Source organism: Aspergillus neoniger, assembly GCF_003184625.1.
Source record: "Aspergillus neoniger CBS 115656 unplaced genomic scaffold BO87scaffold_1, whole genome shotgun sequence".
In the NCBI taxonomy this organism is placed as follows: domain Eukaryota; kingdom Fungi; phylum Ascomycota; class Eurotiomycetes; order Eurotiales; family Aspergillaceae; genus Aspergillus; species Aspergillus neoniger.
This window is the reverse complement of record NW_020291129.1, coordinates 279,713-296,250: the sequence shown is the minus strand read 5'-3', so window position 1 is coordinate 296,250 and position 16,538 is coordinate 279,713. Positions and strand designations below refer to the sequence as shown.

Below are 16,538 nucleotides of genomic sequence, written 5' to 3'. Positions count from 1 at the left end.
CCGATGGCCAAAGGATATGCCTAAACCGTATGCCAGGAGTACTCAGGTTCTCTATCCAGATAATTATCGGAGAACTCCCCTTGGTATTAAAGCAGACCGGAGACATTATTACTGAACGAATATAAGGAGAGAAGCAGCTGGAGACAATAACGGGAGCTCAGCTATGCGAAGGCGCCACTCTTTATGCTGATGGCAGCTCTTGGAAAATTCTTTACACAAAGATTCCCGGCCTCATTTCTCGCTTGTGCGTCTCGGCAATATTTGAACAGTTTACGGAAATGATTGATCGTTTGCGTAAGAAGCTGTCAAGCTTGCTCATGTGATGCATTCTCTCAGTACTATTATGCCTAGGCAACGGATCTAGGCCGTTTCCCACACTTAGCTGATCATATTCTTCAAAGACATGCGCGAGACAGAAGGGTAGTTCATGCAGAGCTGTCCTATATGAAGATAACTCGACTTCATCTAGCTTGTCCTTTCAGAGAAGGCTCTTGGGCTAACTACTTCATATGTATAAAACTCGAATCAGTATCTTTATCGAAACAAAGCCGTTAATGGAGGATAAGTCATTCTAGAAATACTTCTGTTTTATTGGTGTTCCCCCAGGGATACACGACCTCACAAGTGCAATGCATGTCACTATACAGAAAGAAGTCGGGGAACAGTGCATGTAATAGCATCCCAGCTTCAGAGTTGCATTCATTGAAAGAGAACTCATATCAGAGTGAAAACTTCATCATACTACTAATGTTGAGCCGAGCTGCTGAGAGCAGGATACGGGTTCCCAGAAGGCCAACCCACATAGCAGGCGGCATGCGCGACCTAACGCTGAACCAACACTTGAGTAGGAAAGTACCTTGAATGTGTTGTTTTATCAAGTAGCTTCAAGATCAGTAACCAGTAGGACTATATAAGTGAAATAATAACAACACTTTAACACCTGCCGCAGTTCCCTGAATTGTTCGTATTTAATTAAGATAATAGTATGTGTTCTTGAGCTCCTAGGCTTTACTGTACGTTCTGCTATGTCACTACATTTAGCACCTATATAGGTAATTACATTGTACTGGAATCACGAATAGGACATGTCTTGTCTAGGCCATGTGGTAAGCATCTTGTGTGCTTTTTTTTGCTTTCCATAATGCGCTATGCAAAATAGCCTATATGAGGCGAGGCGTCCGCTAAATCCAGAGATAAACCATTGTTGCGTATCTGTATAGTACAGGAAAGTCAACGGAAAATATCTAATGCACATTGAGATCCCTTGTGGGTGTATTGCTTGGGGAAACATGGAGGCGGAGAGTCAAAAGTGAGCGCCAAATATTTGTTGATTTCCCTCAAAGCCGGTTGGATATTGTGCAGCGCTTAATACCTTAAAGTAAGCGACGCTTTGAATGCATATAGGCCGGAAAAGTTTCAACATAGTCCTTGAATTATGGCTAAAGATGAGAATTTGATAAACAGCTGATTCGGTGTCCAAGATATCCTTCGTCAAGATGGACGATTCAAGCAAAGTGGAACAGCGTAGGAAGTGATGACAACGTAACCTTATTGCATGAAATTTCGCTTCGGTGCATACAAAAGTATGCTCACTTTTTGAACGTATCCGGTAGAGAACTGATGACAGTCTAAGATTGTATCTAGATCCATGTATGATATGGCGGGTTGGAAGCGGAGCATTGGTGAACAGTATTGTAGGGGCATCCAGCGCTAGTCCTAGCTTGGGATAGGGTGCCAGAATCCAGATGTGACCATCACATGACACCACCCGCCCCATTGGCGGTCAGTCCTGCCCTAACCCACCACCCGCTAAGCGAGGCGCACCTCGAATTTCCTTGCGCTCAGCGACACATTTCAGCCGCCCGACTGTATTCGTCGACGTTGAAGGATCACCAACGACACCGTCCGCCACCTACACGTATCCCTCCCTCGGCAACAGGTGCATACGTCGACCAAAATGTCTGAACACGGCGAAGTCGAGGTCGAAAACCCCGCTGCGGCCTTCCAGGTCCTGCCCAAGGAGGCTATCGCGGAGATGGGATCCGTGAAGCTGTTCAACAAGTGGAGCTACGAGGATGTTGAGATCAGGGACATCTCCTTGACGTAGGTGCTCCCCAATTCATCGCGATTTTGATTGTTCTACGAGCATGGGTTTTGTGTCGACCGGTGGAAAACGCCAGCATCTGTTGGGAGACAATGGACTCGACATGCACGGAGGAAAACGCACGACAAAATGGGATATCTGCGAAGGGAATCACGATGGAAAAAAAAATTTGCGAATTGGCACAGAAACGAGATTTGCTGACTCGGCTTCACCTTCAATAGCGACTACGTCCAGATCCGCTCCCCTGTCTACCTTCCTCACTCCGCTGGCCGCTATGCTGCCAAGCGTTTCCGCAAGGCTCAGTGCCCCATCATCGAGCGCCTGACCAACTCCCTCATGATGAACGGCCGCAACAACGGAAAGAAGCTCATGGCTGTCCGCATCGTTGCCCACGCCTTCGAGATCGTACGTCACCTCTCATATTTCCCAATGCCTTCTGCACGCAGAAACGGCTAGGGCTCGCAAACCACAACCAGACACAGAAAACTAACCGGGTAATCCTTTGTAGATCCACATCATGACCGACCAGAACCCTCTCCAGGTCGCCGTTGACGCTATCGTCAACTGCGGTCCTCGCGAAGACAGCACCCGTATCGGTTCCGCTGGTACCGTCCGTCGTCAGGCCGTCGATGTGTCTCCCCTCCGCCGTGTCAACCAGGCTATTGCCCTCCTGACCATCGGTGCTCGCGAGGCCTCTTTCCGTAACATCAAGAGCATTGCTGAGTGCCTGGCTGAAGAGCTCATCAACGCCGCCAAGGGTTCCTCCAACTCCTACGCCATCAAGAAGAAGGACGAGCTCGAGCGTGTTGCCAAGTCCAACCGGTAAAGTGGGAATTTTGGGCGTATTCTCCGTTTGGTCCTGGTTTTGCGTGTACTGGAGTGGACGGGGGGTTTATTAGGATTCAGTCGATTTGCATGCATCTGCGCGACTGTACATACCTGAAAACAGTCACGGGAGGGAGCGAGATCCTAAAAATGAGAGAATCGGACGGCTTTCTTCTACAGTAGTTGAGATGCGATCATGAAGACCTCTGGCTTGTGAAGTCAATACCTTTATCTATTTTTTACACGAAAAAGATTTCCCTGTTTCAACCATCGTTCCACTGCCACCTCCGATGTGGCGACGAACTACGCAAACGTAGACTCAAAACACTGAACATGTCAAGGAGCACAAAGAAAGTGTTCTAGGTTCCCAGTAGATTACAACCCGTAAACGCTTAGTATTGCAGAGACCATGATAATCAGAGTCCTTGTGCAGAAGTGCCCGTGCTGGCAAGTCCCAAGGGCTGGCTGCGGCTTATCGATAGGCCAGACCCGTCGCTGCGAAAAAAAAATGTTCGGGGCTCTGTTATCGGCCCTGGCAACCGTCGCCCGCCTTTCTTTTCCCTCAACCACCCACTTCATCCCCTCAGTTTCACCACTATAATACGCAAAGATGGTGAAAAGAAAGTTAGGAGCCTTGGAAAAGGTCGAGGCTGATCTGTAAGTGATCTTATACCGTCGCTGTGTGGCTACGGAACCCCCTCCCCAAGACGAAGAATTTCGCCTGTCGCTAACTCACTGCTTCTCATAGGCCCAACCTGCAGCACAAGATTCGGAGAGATCCCAAGTATGTTTTACTATGAACAATGCGATTAGATGCCAATGATATCAGAATGGCTTGCTAACTGTCGCTTACTGGTGAAGATCCTACATTGAAGACTTCCGCGCTCAGCACTACCAATATGAGAGTCACCGAGAAATTTTCATGACCGCGCCTTCGTCGACCACAGAGACGGGTTTGATATCTCTTCGAGAATTGATCGACTTCATTGCTCATGTGGCCGACTGCTACCCCGAGATTACGAAGGACTTCCCTCAGCAGCTCATGGATATCTTGAGCCAGCACCATCTGATCCTTCAGCCAGAGTTGCGCGAAAAGATCGTCGGTAGCTTGGTGCTTCTGAGGAAGAAGGAATTGTTGGACTCGGCGACGTATGTTTATCCATGGACTGCCAGATGCGCATGTGGCTGGTTGCTAATTGGCATCATATCTCCAGATTGCTTCAGACTCTGTTCCCTATCCTTATTTCCACCCCCAGCAAAACCCTACGAGCTCTGATCTTCCAAAAGATCCTCATGGACCTTCGTCAGGCCAATGCGAAGACCACGAACCACAAGCTTAACCGCACCATGCAGACCGTCCTGTTCAACTTGGTGACGTCGGACCGGACTTCTTCTAAGGGCCTGTGGGCTATCAAGCTTACGCGCGAACTGTGGAAGCGCCAGATCTGGACCGATGCCAAGGCTGTTGAGGTCATGAAGGAAGCCAGTCTGGCATCGAACGAAAAAGTCATCGTTGGCGGTGTTCGCTTCTTCTTGGGTGGTGACAAAGAGCGCGAAGAAATGGAAGATGAGAGCAGTGACGAAGAAGCCATTGACTTGGGGCGAGTAAAGCATCAAGTCGGCATCAACAAGAAGACCAGAAAGAAGTCCCGTGCGGTTGAGAAGGCCAAGGCAACCGTAAAGAAGAGGGAGCGCAAGAAGAACCAGCCGCATCCTCTGAACTTCTCCGCTTTGCATCTTCTCCACGATCCCCAGGGCTACGCCGAGTCCTTGTTCTCGAAGCATTTGCAGAGCACCAAGTCCAAGCTCAACTTGGACCAAAAGCTTATGGTGCTTCAGCTGGTGACCCGCCTTGTCGGCTTGCATAAACTGCATATCATGCACCTCTACTCCTACTTCCAGAAATTCCTGACTCCCCGTCAGCCATCCGTCACGTCGTTCTTGGCTTCGCTGGCGCAAGCATCCCACGACTTGGTCCCACCGGATGACCTGGAGCCCTTGGTTCAGAAGATCGCAAATGAGTTCGTCTCGGAAGCCTCAGCGTCTGAGGTCGCATCGGCCGGTCTTAACGCTATCCGAGAGATTTGCGCACGACAGCCACTCGCCATGAATGAGACCTTGTTGCAGGATCTTGTCATGTACCGTAAGAGTAAGGATAAGGGTGTCATGATGGCGGGTCGAGGTCTGCTCAGTCTGTTCCGGGAGGTTAACCCTGAGATGCTCAAGAGACGGGACCGCGGCAAGGACGCTTCCATTGGCCTTAAGGCTGGAGAGAGGAAAGAGAAGCGCTTCGCGGAACAAGAGGCCGGTGGCATCGAGGGTCTGGAGCTCCTGGAAAAATGGAAGGAGGAGGAGCGCCGGAAGAGGAGAGCTGAGAAGGGCTTGGCTTCCGATGCTTCTGATGATGAGGAGGAAGGCGAGGAGGACAACTGGGCATCCTGGAATGTGGAAGATGATGAGGACAGCGACGACTCGGGCGACTGGATCAATGTGCAGAGCGACGCTGAAATCGACATCAGCGATTCCGAGGACGAGAAAGACGGACCTCCCGCCAAGAAGGCCAAGTCCAGTGAAAGCAGCAGTGATGATAAGGCGGAGAAGGAGGAAGAATCGAAGGAAGAGTCTGCTGAGGCCAAGTTCTCCAAGCTTGCAACGACTCGCATTCTCACCCCGGCTGACCTGGCCAAGCTCCAGGAGCTGCGCAATGAAGCCGCCATCAACTCACTCGTGCCAGGCGCCAAGAAGCGTGATCGTGACGATCCTCTGACGGCTGAAGAGATCGAGGGCCTGGCTGCTCTCTCTGCCGGCAAGGCCACGCGCGAGGAGCGGATTGCTCATGCCAAGGAAGGCAAGACTGATCGGTCTGAGCACAAGAGTATAACGGCCAAGCGCAAGGAGCGCAAGCAGGATCAGGGCAAGAGTACGACCAACAAGGAGAAGGCGCGCAAGAAGAACTTCTTGATGACCCTGGGTAAGGCCAAGAGCAAGAACAAGCGGAGTTTGGTGCAAACCCGCGCCGTCCTCAAGGCTCATCATGATCGGGCCAAGCGGGGAGGTCGCAGAGGAAACATTGGTTAAGGTATATATGGTGATACCCTATCGTAGATCTATTGTTTCGTTCCATGTTCTAGTTACTGTTGTATCATCGAGCCTCTTGGTTCCTCTCCTTTGGATGTCCTAAAAAGCGTGCCTTTTTGTATATAGAGCTCTTCTGCAATGACCGAACTATTAGACATGTTCTAGTAACTATGTGCACTCCCCACAAAACTATTAGGATATAATCCGTAGTTCAAAGACTACCTCAAATATTCTAATTATGTGCACTTCCATCAAATCCATGGAATATGGAGTATTTCCATGTCGGTCCCAAAGAGGATAAATTGACAAGTGACACGTGCCGGGCGCGTCGTGGCGCGTCGCGTTCCGTGGCTCGGGTTCTTTCCCTCCCCAGCCTCTTTCTTTTCTCTTCTTCCTCTTCTGCTATTAGAGATTCTATTCTCCCCCTCTCCCCTCCACAGCCCTTGCATTTTCTCTTACTACATCACACATTCCAAACTATATCCCCTGTCAAATCAGAAGCCGTCCTTTTAGACCTAAGTGGTCCCCCACGAGCATACAAACAGACTAGACCACTACAACTTCTCCACTCCCCGCATAGACAAAAGTCCCGTCTGTCTCTATCCAATACAGTCCAACATGTCCCCCTCCCTCCAGTTCCCCACCACCACCACCACCACCACCACCACCACCACCACCAAGGCCTCCGACCTGGCCTCCAAACGCAGACGCTTTCAGCCACCAATCACTAGCTTCTTCTCAACTACATCTACACCTCCCTCAGAAGACAATGACAACGTGACCACCGACCGCACCCACCATCTCTCTCACAACCACTACTCCGCCGCAACCTGCTCCCCCACCCCCATCGTCCCCACCAAAGTCCAAGCCTCCCTCCTCTCCGTCGGCATGCGCGTTCGTAAATCCGTCGCAGAGGGATACAAGACTCGTCTGGCGAAGTCCGACCCCAGTTTCTCCGAGCTGGCTCCCTACAGCGGCATGCGCAGTCATTCCGCACCCATGAACCTTATCACCGATGACGAAGGCGACGCTTTCTCCCTCCCCTCCAGCAGCCAGGAGTCCAACGCCGGTGGTCAGAAACGCTCTTATGATACGGACTTTGACCTCGACGAGAGTGAGGATGATGACGTTGCTGCTTCGGGTTTGGATCTATCTACACACAATGCTACTCTCATGGGCCGAACCATCCTTGCGCCCAAGTTGAATCAGCAGCGAAGACGCTTCGTGACGCTGCGGAAACATGCCACTATTTCTGAGGGCATGGGTATGGATATTGATGACTTTGAGGAGGCTTCCTTCTTGCGCAGTCGCGAGGAGGTGGATATGGAGTATGGCTCTGTGAGTCGAAGCTCGGAGATTGAGATGGGTGGGATGTAAACATGTTGTTACTATTGCCGGGGCTTTCCCATTATTTCTCTCGTCGTTTCTGGATTATCTTATTAGCCGGAGTTAACGTGGGTTGGGCTGGGTTTGGGTGGTTGTACTATTATCTGTTGTGCTTTTCGTTTGCGTGCAATGTTCCTTGGGGACACAGAGTACCATAGGCTGGTTCTATGTGCTGGAAGACAAGCCGGATGCTTGAATTGATGCATCATGCATACTGTTCGTTATTTCGCCCGTTGTGTTTCTTTCCCTATCTCTGTTTGTTTTTTCTATGCATATTCTTACTTGACCCCTGCTTGCTCTACATTCCTGTTGTTTGTTATCAAGCACCCTGTACATATAACCCGATTGCGATGACTCTACCTGTTCAACCTTCCTAGTTAGGCTAATACAATAGCCAGCACCCATGCAGCAGACCTGAATCTGAATTGCATGAATAATAAATCGAAGAAACTTCCAAAAAAATTTAAATGAACAGTCAAGTCAATTCTATCTATAGTAGTATAGTTCACATAACACCGACCAATAATCCCCCGACAGGGACTTCTTCAATCAGCGTGTAAATGAATTCATCACATCACAACAAGAAAAAAACAACGAAAGTGGCAGTAGTAACGCTCAATCCGAACTCCTAGTATTTTTACTTTATTTCTCTGGGAACCGATTACCTCAATTCCCATGTATCAGAAGACCAAGCTGCCGCTCGATTTACAGCTCATCCTTGCGGTTAGCCTTCTTATCTTCCTTCTGCTCTTCTTCCTTAGCAGACTTCTTCTGCTCCTCTTGCGCCTTAGCCTTCTCCTTCTTCGACGATTTGCCGTTGTTGTTGTTCTTCTTGCTCTGCTCCTTTCCGGACTTGGCTGCCGCCGCGCCCATCTTATCGTAGATGCGGTTCAGGACGCGCTCGAGCTCCTTGAGACGGGTGTCGAGTTCGGCGACGGGGAGGGCCGGGTCATCGGTCACGGTGAGCTGCTCCTGGAGAGCGAGCTGGGTTTCGAACCAGGTGTTGGTGGATTCGTAGGTCTTAGAGAGGCTGGTTAGGTCGTAGGGTTGGAAGATGGAGTATTTGGGACCGCTGGGCTTGGGGGTTGTGGTGGCCGAGGCGGTCTTAGTGGTGGATGAGGTGGAGGTGGTGGCGTAGGGGTCTTCGTCGAGGTCGACGGAAGAAGAGGATTCAGTGGTGGTGGATGAGGAGGTCGAGGACTCGGTTGTGGAAGAGGAAGAGCTGGATGCTGCGACGCTGGAGGAGTAGAGGTCCTCGTCTTGCTGAATCTGTTGCTCCATCACGTCCATGACGGACTTGGCGTTCTTCAGGACTTGCTGCACGAGCTCAACGCGGGCCGGGCGCTCCGCGTTCTCCTTCTTTCTCTTGAGGGCTGGGTCGACGATCTCTTTCAGGGACTTGAGCTTCGCGCGGAAGTCGGCGGTCTTCGCGTCGTCGCCGTCGCCGTACAGCCAGTCGCTGGCTTCGGAGGCTCTCTCTTGCAGCGTGGTCAGCTGCTCAGGCTTCACTACCTTGGCGAATTCCTCGTCGTCGACTAGGTCGCGGCTACGATAGATGAAGGATTCCAGTTCGTTGAGGGCTTCTTCACGCAGGGCACGGTCACGGTCCGAGGCGTCGAAGGCAGCCAGGCGGCTCTTGATGCGAGCGAGTTCGGCTTCGGTGGGGGCGGGGATTCCCAGGGGAGATGAGGTGAAGCTGATAGAGATTGACTCCAGCTTGGTTGCGGGTGTGCTCTTCTTGCTCTCCTTGGCAGTTGTGGTGGAGGTAGCGTCATCTGCCGAGGAAGTCGTCGCGGCTTGAGGCTCCTCGGGCTCAAGAGTGATGGACTCGCTGGGCTCGCCTTCCTCTCCGAGAGGAGCTTGTTCATCCTTGTTACCCAAGCCAAAGAATCCCTTGACACCTTCGACCACGCTTCCCTTCTTGGCAGACTCCACCTCGCAGCTGACGGTACCGCTGGCGACTTCAGGAAGTCCGTTGACAGGGCTCAGGCGGATGGCGAACTTGGTGGTGATGTTGGCAGCCGTGCAACCGAAGTCTTCCTTCAATTTAGCAACAGAGGCAGTGAGGTTCTGTGTCTTCACACCCAGGATTGGGGATTCGACGACATTGCCGTCAACGGGGATCTGGTGGTAGAAGCTGAACTCGAAGTCGTCCAAGTTCTTCACGGTAACCTGTTTCTCGGGGCCGACCTGGGAAGTGGGAGTGAAAAGCTTCTGCTGTCTCTCCTTAGACTCGGAAGCCCACTTGAGCACGACAGCGTAGCTCGAGGCATCGCTTGCTCGAATGTCCTTAACGCGGAAGCTAGGGCTCAGAGCGGCTCCCTTGAAGGCAGCGCCGAACACTGCGGCTTCATCCGCATTGACACTGGTGCGAATCTTGTTGGCAGAACCGCAAACCCGCTCGAGCTCCTTCTGCACGAACGGTGTGCGGATGGCGCCACCGTGAAGGATAACGGAGTCAATGTCGCTCAACTGCAGTCCAGCAGCCTCCAAAGCTTGCTCCAGGGGCTTTCCGACACGTGCAATATGCTGCTCCGCGAGCTCCTCGAACTTGGCGCGGGTGACACGGTACTTGAAGTTGAGATCCTCTTCATAAAGACTCTCGAAAGAGGCGCCCGTCTCAGTGTTTGCACTGAGAACTTGACGAGCCTTCTCCGCATCCTTCCAGAGTCTCGCCATGGTCTTTCCGTGGGCCTGGACATCAGCCGGGGAAACCCGGTCCTTGAGCTTCTTTTCCTCGACGAGGCTGGCGATCATATCCTGAACAATCAGATCGTTCAGGGCATCTCCTCCAAGAGTCTTGTCCCAGCCGGTTCCGAGAACCTGGACTTCCTGGACGGTCTTGTTGAATCGTCCCACATCCTTCACCGAGCGACTTTGGAAGCGAAGGACACTGGCAGTTGTAGAGCCGGCGCCCATGTCGTAGACAATGTGGTACTCAGGCTTCTGGCCATCCGAAACACTGGGGAACGTGCGGCTGGTTGCGTAGTTCAACCCGACCGCGAGATTATCGCTGATGAATGCATCGACATTCAAACCTGCCAGCTCCGCGGCCAATTCCAGACTCCTCTTCTCCGCGGCGGTGTAGAACGACGGGTAAGTGATCACGGCGTCCGTAATGTCTGATCCCTTTCCAGCCAGAGTGTCGGCATTGGCCTTGATCTGCTTCAGCTGCATGGCCAGGATTTCCTCAACAAGGAAGGCATCCTTCCTTTCGGTTTCTCCTAGTCTGTTGCTTCGCAGGCCAACCGTGCCACGGTCTCCGGGCGCTTCTTCCAGGCGCAAGGCAGGATAGCGGTTGTGGAAACTTTTGATCAACTCATTGTCCGCATCGAAAGGAAGTCCAAGCAGAGTCTTGAGGTTCGAGTAGACATCATCGGGATACCGTGCCGCTAGCGCCAAGGCATCGCCACCGTAGAATCTCTCGGGGAACAAGGCATCGGCCTCGCGGGTAGGCTTGAACGCTACAGCGGCCGACTCCTTGCGCTTCGAATCTTTGGTGAGAACAATCTCAAGCGGAATTCCGGGTTTGACGAGCGTAGCTTTTAGATACTCTGTACCGACATCGATACCAAGGACTGCGGAACCCGCAGCCGCGGCCGGGGAAGGAAAGCTGAGGACAAAGAGGAGAAACGGTAGAATTAGGGAGAGTACGGGGAGGGAGGTGAGCGAGGCATAGGACCGTCGCTGGCTGCCGGGAGCCATGGTCTGTATAATTCTGATGCTTCAAGAGTCAGTAAATCCTTCTGTCCCTGATAGTCGTCCTCCACACATTGTCGCATACCTTCTGCTTATTACAAAAATTCAATAATTCCCCATCCGATATATGAAGTAACAACTTTTCTTCTCTCGGTTATATTTTGAAAGAGCGATTGGTGAAAACAGCTATTGGTACATCGAATAGGTTTGATTCAGGGTCTGGAGGTGGGCTGAATAGTGAAAGTAGCTGTCGTGAACTATGAGCCGGTTAGCTGGCTGGAGGGAAGCATTGTGGACGGAAACAGACCACGTACGCAAGATCTAGAACGACAGAGTCATCTAGGCCACAATCACAGTTGGAATTACTGGCCACCTGGCAGTAAGCGAAAGTAGGACCAAGAAATGAGATTCGCGATGAATGAAAGGCGCGATGATTGCACAGAGGCCACGTTTGGCCGACCGGTTCGCTGTTTGTTCTGTTTGCCCCCGCCGATCGCCGCCCCGATCGGCGTGCTTAAAAGCATTCCGCTGCTTCAGGGTCCAACTAAATATTTCCATCTGCAAGGTGTGATCAATGATGTTACAAAGTACGATGCAAGTGTGAGCTACATCTTTTTCTTATAAGGCTAGTCATCGTCGAAGTCAGAATCGCTCATCCATCCTGTCTCGTATGTCTCGCGGATCTCGCCCAACCCATTGACTAAAGTTTCCCGCTCATCCACGCCAGCCACTCGTCCAGCCAATGTCTCATAGACTTTCAGTCTCTCTGCCGTTCGCGAAGAGACAGTCAATGCGGCAAGAATACTGATTTTCTCCTTCGATCTGAGTTCCGGGAACATATTCTGAGGGAAGCTGTCCAGTACCGGGAAAGGTAGGGTCGTATGAAACCTATATGTAATGTTAACGATGTGACTGCATGGAACGAGTTCAGCGGGCTTGTCTGACCTCTGGAACATTGGTTCTGAGTTAAAGTGTCGTTTTCTGCGGAGGATACCCTGGTCCTCCCCGCCCGACTCATTCTCACGATCGGCAACTCCCCGTGAAACTTGAAGCTGGTTGAAGACATGGTGGGATTTTTGGCAGGTCAGCCCATCGTAGGTGAAGTCCAGATCAAAGTCTTTCTTGATCGGCGAGCTTCCAGGCTCTTTCTCATCACTATCATCCGATGGTTTGGTAGGCGATTTGGCGGCATCTTCACCATCGTGCACGATCGTAGATTGCAGCTCGAATATCTTATGGATACTGTCATCACCTGCCAGGGACGCCTCAAAGTCGTGATATGGACGCAGTCGCGTGGGAAGTGACACGCTTTCCATGGCGGCGCTAACCAAGGCCGAGGTGTACCATTCTGATCGAGGATCGAGATAGATAGATCGGGGGATTCGACTTGGAGGGTCGATAATGGGCGCATACAGCGATGCCTGTGTGGAGATGGCATGTACAGACCGAGCTTTGTTCAAATCCCTCTTGAACTGAGTTTGCTGCCATATGATGCAGTGTAAGCTTCACATAGACCTAGAACATATCGTAGAAGTACTCACCCGATCGACCTTTTTTCCGTTCTCGATGGCCCAAACCCAGACGGACTTCTTGCCATATTCGTCCCTAATCCTGTCGATGTACTTTGCAGCAAAGCCGCCCCATGCGTTGTCAGAGCCGGTGAATATTTGCAGTGCACGCAGCTGATCGCATTCTTCTGCGAAAGGTCTGACATCTCGGTCGAGCAAGTCATGCTCCTTGTCGAGCTCATTGAACAGTTCTTCGCCAATAGTCCAATCCTCAAAAGGCATGATTTTGGAGTTCAACTCATAGTCGTTGAGCTGCACAATGGAGCGGGGGTGATAGAACAGTCGGTTATAATCCGACCAATACCTTACTGTCTCTGCAGAGAGCGTTGGAGCAGGTAGCCCCGCGTCGAGGCTCTTCTGGTAGTCACTCTGGGGAATTGGCGCTTGCTGTTGTAAAATCTCCTTTCCATCCCTACAATCCTATTGTTAATATTGCATCGGATAAAAGAGAGTACGTAGGAAGGTGAAAACCCACCATAGACCCTGGCCCGGGGTGGCATCTTCAGTCAACTCGTACAAAGCGTTGTACTTGCGGAGCGTGCCAAAGCCACCTTTCAGATCATATATGACAGTCCTAGGGGTGTATGTTTCCGACCCATCGGCGCCGACGCCTGGGCGAAAATGGACATCATGGTCTACTGGAGATTCCTCTTCCTCGTTGTAAGTGAAGTAGGATTCCTGCCAGAAAGGTCAGCTATAAGATGCATATTTGATGAGAAGCGCAGCATGATTATTGACTCACTAACCTGGAGATTCCAAAAATGTGTGGCCAGGTAATTAGCTCGTTGACCGAGCTGTAGGGTGATGATTTCATGCATGGTCGGTGTTGACAATTACTATGTCCCACATTGGCGTTGCACCCAGAAAATATATGCAGCTGTCGCAGATTGATCCTACAGGGTGATGCACATGCAGGGGATTTCAATTCCACAAAGGCTCCTGGAAGAAGTACCGAAATTTGCAGAAGCCAATCTCAGTGCAGTCCAGGACCTTCAAATTATCTGCGAGTCTAGAACACAGCACCCACAATCTCATAAGCGTGGGCAACTGATGGCATCACAAGCAGTGGACGCACAGACCACTGGATGCGCTGGTTGCCTATCTGGGACTAGTGGAAGTTTCTGTGACACGTGAACCCCGCCTTCCCAATACGGCTAATTATAGTTGTCCCGGGCAACGGTCACGGGACTACGGCGCGAGCAACAAACAAGCGTGGAATTGGCGGGATCGGTTGATTGTTGTGGGTGCGTCACCGATTAGGGGATCATCAACCGAGCACTACTCTCCTCTCACCTCCACTCCAGGTGGATTTTCCACGGGGCTTCCTTCGGCACCTACTAGTTTCACAATCCCTCGAGATACGACTGTCATGTTTGAGTCTTGAGTGAACGCATCATTTTATTACACTAACCACCCACAGCAACAGCACATACTGCCGCGATGGATTCTCCATCGAGCGCGACGCCGAGCCCGACAAAGGCCCTCAATCCCCTGTCACCAGACCGGATGAACCAGCAGATCGGACTTGGCTCACCCTCAATGTCATCGGATATTTTCAACATTCAGCGGAAGACTCCCCGGGGACTCACCGATGTACAGGCCAAGGTCGCGTATCTGAACAACTTGTCGCGAGGAAACAGCCCCGCGCAGGGTTCACAGCCTTCAGCAGCATCTACGGCAGCTCTCCAGCGGGCTATCCTTGGGCGCGAAGAGGCTGAGTCGGCGTTGGCCAATGTTTCCGCTCAGCTTTCTGAAGCCCAGTCGCGGGAGCGTCGGATAAGTGAAAGACTGGAGTCCCTGCTGGAAGAACTGCAAACAACAAAAGAACGCCAGGCCCACGAGCGATCAATTTTCGAAAAAGAAATTAGGAAGGCGAGGAAGGAAGCTTTTCGAGCTGGCTCCGTTCTGGTGAAAACACAGGAGGAGCTGAAAAACGCAAGAAACGAAGCAAAAGGGTACAAGGACGAGGCCCAGGCAGAGCGAGCAGCAAAAGAACAAGCAAAACAGGAGGCTTTCGAACGCGCTTATGCTATTGCTGGTCTCACGGAGGAGATGGAGGTCCTTAAAGAACAGCTACGGGCCGCCGAGGCCAACAACCACTCGCAGAAGCTCGAAGCGCAAGCGCAGCAGAAGAACGATATTGGACGAATTTCGCTGACTGAAGGCGATTTCAATCTCTTGTTGACACCTACCCCTCGGAGACCCAAACGTTCTGCTGAGGAAATAGCCAACCCGCCTCAAGCCAATGTCGCTGAATCTTCACCGGTCAAGGATACACCTCCCAAGAGGCAAAGGATGTCAGACGTAACTCCTAGAAAGGAGGCCGCGGAGATCACGACACTCGATGTACATGAGGAACAAATCGCTGAGTTGGAGGAGACCCTCAGGCGCGAGCGTCAACTCAGAGTCGACGCCGAGGGAATGCTCGAATTCTTGCGCCTGGAGTGCCATTTTAAACGTTGCACTTGCCGCTTGGCAGAGCAGAAAAGCGTTCCTCATACCCATGAACCGCAAAGCGTGGATACGACGAAAAAGTATGAGCTGGAACACCCAAAACATCACAAAAATGACCAGAACGCACTTGCTGCACCAGAGGAGCCAAGTCCGTCTCATACTCCTAAAGGCGAGCCTAGATATGTGACAAGTGTCAAGGAACAAATACTGATGGAGGATCCTGCCGGGGAAGAAGCAGCCGAGCGCGAGGTGGCCGGGGATGATGTCGATGAAGATGTGGATGAAATCGTTGAAGAGGTCGAGGAGATCCAGGATGTTGACGATGACGACGACGATAAGCCTCCGGAGGAACCTTTGATAACATTCTCACCTGCCACTGGAACCTTCCACACCTTCCCTTCTCCTGTACGAGGATCTCCCCGAAAGGCCAACGAGGCTACTGCAAACGACCATCAGTCACCAGCAGCCTACGCTGAACACGGAATAGACGCCCGTGTGATGTCTGGTAGCCCTGCCCCGAAGTATGGGTCTCTTCAGCGCCAGGCTCCGTTTGATTCTATAACGGATCGTGAAGCTACTCCGAAAGGCCACCCCTCGCCAGCGGTTGTTGATGTGCCATGGGATCCTGTGATGCCCATTGGACATGAAGCCGGCACCCCTGAGAGGCACAATGACCCCACGAAGGTTCCTCTGCGCGATGATGGGGGATCAAATCGCTTTTCCGACGTGCCTGGGACACCCATCAGCCGAGAAGAAGCACTGGCTCAGATTAGAGCGCGGAGAGAGAGAGCAAACACCATGAAGAGGTCTGTCAGTGCCAGTGAAAGCGGGTTTCGCTCGGGAGGCATGGGAGTTACTCCTGTCCGGAGCGCTCGACGGTACCCTGGCGTCCAGAATCCAGATGCAAGCGACGGTTCCATCAGAAGTCGGAGGGATATGAGCGCTCCTATCCATATGTCCCACTACTGAAACCGCCGTCTCATCACTGGCTGAACATGACAGCCAGGATCAGTGCGCTTGACTCAACGATCCAAAATCATCTCTCATTCCTCATATTCTTGGTTAACGACTCAACTCTCTCTTGATACCCTGGTCCTCCGAGCGAAATGGCGTTTTTCTCTTTTTGGATGTTGATTTTTGTTGGGCATAAACGGTGCTCTCTTGCGTCCTTTTCTACTTATGCCCATTGCAAAAAGCTACGACCATTACTTATTTCCCTCTTGCGTATACCAAGAGGTTAATTTTCTCACTTGAATGCTTTGTTCTTCTGGTCAATTCTATCATTTATCCCAACTCCATGGCGAATGAGCATCGCTTATCAGCCTTGACATTCACTTAGATCATTCTCTACTCTCCTTTGTCTAGTGATTTTTTTTGATTCTCTTTGCTTGGTGAACCCACCCTTTTTTGTATATAGGTTGATT

General features: G+C 51.5%; 6 protein-coding genes across 6 annotated transcripts; 4 read left to right on the top strand and 2 right to left on the bottom strand.

Moving 5' to 3' along the window:
- The first annotated feature begins 1,842 nt into the window (after positions 1–1,842).
- Positions 1,843–2,989, top strand: BO87DRAFT_371754 (40S ribosomal protein uS7). Its single transcript, XM_025622112.1, has 3 exons — positions 1,843–2,103; positions 2,326–2,509; positions 2,613–2,989. Exons 1-3 carry the CDS (start codon positions 1,958–1,960, stop codon positions 2,928–2,930), a joined length of 648 nt encoding a protein of 215 aa, XP_025485041.1. The 5' UTR covers positions 1,843–1,957; the 3' UTR covers positions 2,931–2,989.
- Positions 2,990–3,458: 469 nt separating this feature from the next.
- Positions 3,459–6,171, top strand: BO87DRAFT_371752 (SDA1 family protein). The gene is made up of 4 exons (XM_025622111.1): positions 3,459–3,586; positions 3,678–3,713; positions 3,791–4,078; positions 4,144–6,171. The coding sequence occupies exons 1-4, from the start codon at positions 3,540–3,542 to the stop codon at positions 6,005–6,007; spliced, it is 2,235 nt and encodes a 744-aa protein (XP_025485040.1). The 5' UTR covers positions 3,459–3,539; the 3' UTR covers positions 6,008–6,171.
- A 267-nt stretch (positions 6,172–6,438) lies between these two features.
- On the top strand, positions 6,439–7,812 carry BO87DRAFT_371751 (uncharacterized protein). The gene has a single exon (XM_025622110.1). The coding sequence runs from the start codon at positions 6,626–6,628 to the stop codon at positions 7,382–7,384; it is 759 nt and encodes a 252-aa protein (XP_025485039.1). The 5' UTR covers positions 6,439–6,625; the 3' UTR covers positions 7,385–7,812.
- Positions 7,813–7,865: 53 nt separating this feature from the next.
- On the bottom strand, positions 7,866–11,293 carry BO87DRAFT_371750 (Hsp70 family protein). The gene is made up of 3 exons (XM_025622109.1): positions 11,184–11,293; positions 11,147–11,149; positions 7,866–11,122 (listed from the first exon to the last, which is right to left on the bottom strand). The coding sequence occupies exon 3, from the start codon at positions 11,096–11,098 to the stop codon at positions 8,099–8,101; it is 3,000 nt and encodes a 999-aa protein (XP_025485038.1). The 5' UTR covers positions 11,099–11,122; positions 11,147–11,149; positions 11,184–11,293; the 3' UTR covers positions 7,866–8,098.
- Positions 11,294–11,566: 273 nt separating this feature from the next.
- Positions 11,567–13,676, bottom strand: BO87DRAFT_371749 (misato family protein). Its single transcript, XM_025622108.1, has 5 exons — positions 13,407–13,676; positions 13,136–13,338; positions 12,634–13,072; positions 12,038–12,573; positions 11,567–11,980 (listed from the first exon to the last, which is right to left on the bottom strand). Exons 1-5 carry the CDS (start codon positions 13,476–13,478, stop codon positions 11,719–11,721), a joined length of 1,512 nt encoding a protein of 503 aa, XP_025485037.1. The 5' UTR covers positions 13,479–13,676; the 3' UTR covers positions 11,567–11,718.
- A 424-nt stretch (positions 13,677–14,100) lies between these two features.
- BO87DRAFT_296775 (uncharacterized protein) lies at positions 14,101–16,083 on the top strand (the record flags this gene model as incomplete). The annotated part of the gene is made up of 2 exons (XM_025618999.1): positions 14,101–15,297; positions 15,427–16,083. 2 exons carry the CDS (start codon positions 14,101–14,103, stop codon positions 16,081–16,083), a joined length of 1,854 nt encoding a protein of 617 aa, XP_025485036.1.
- Between the last annotated feature and the right edge of the window lie 455 nt (positions 16,084–16,538).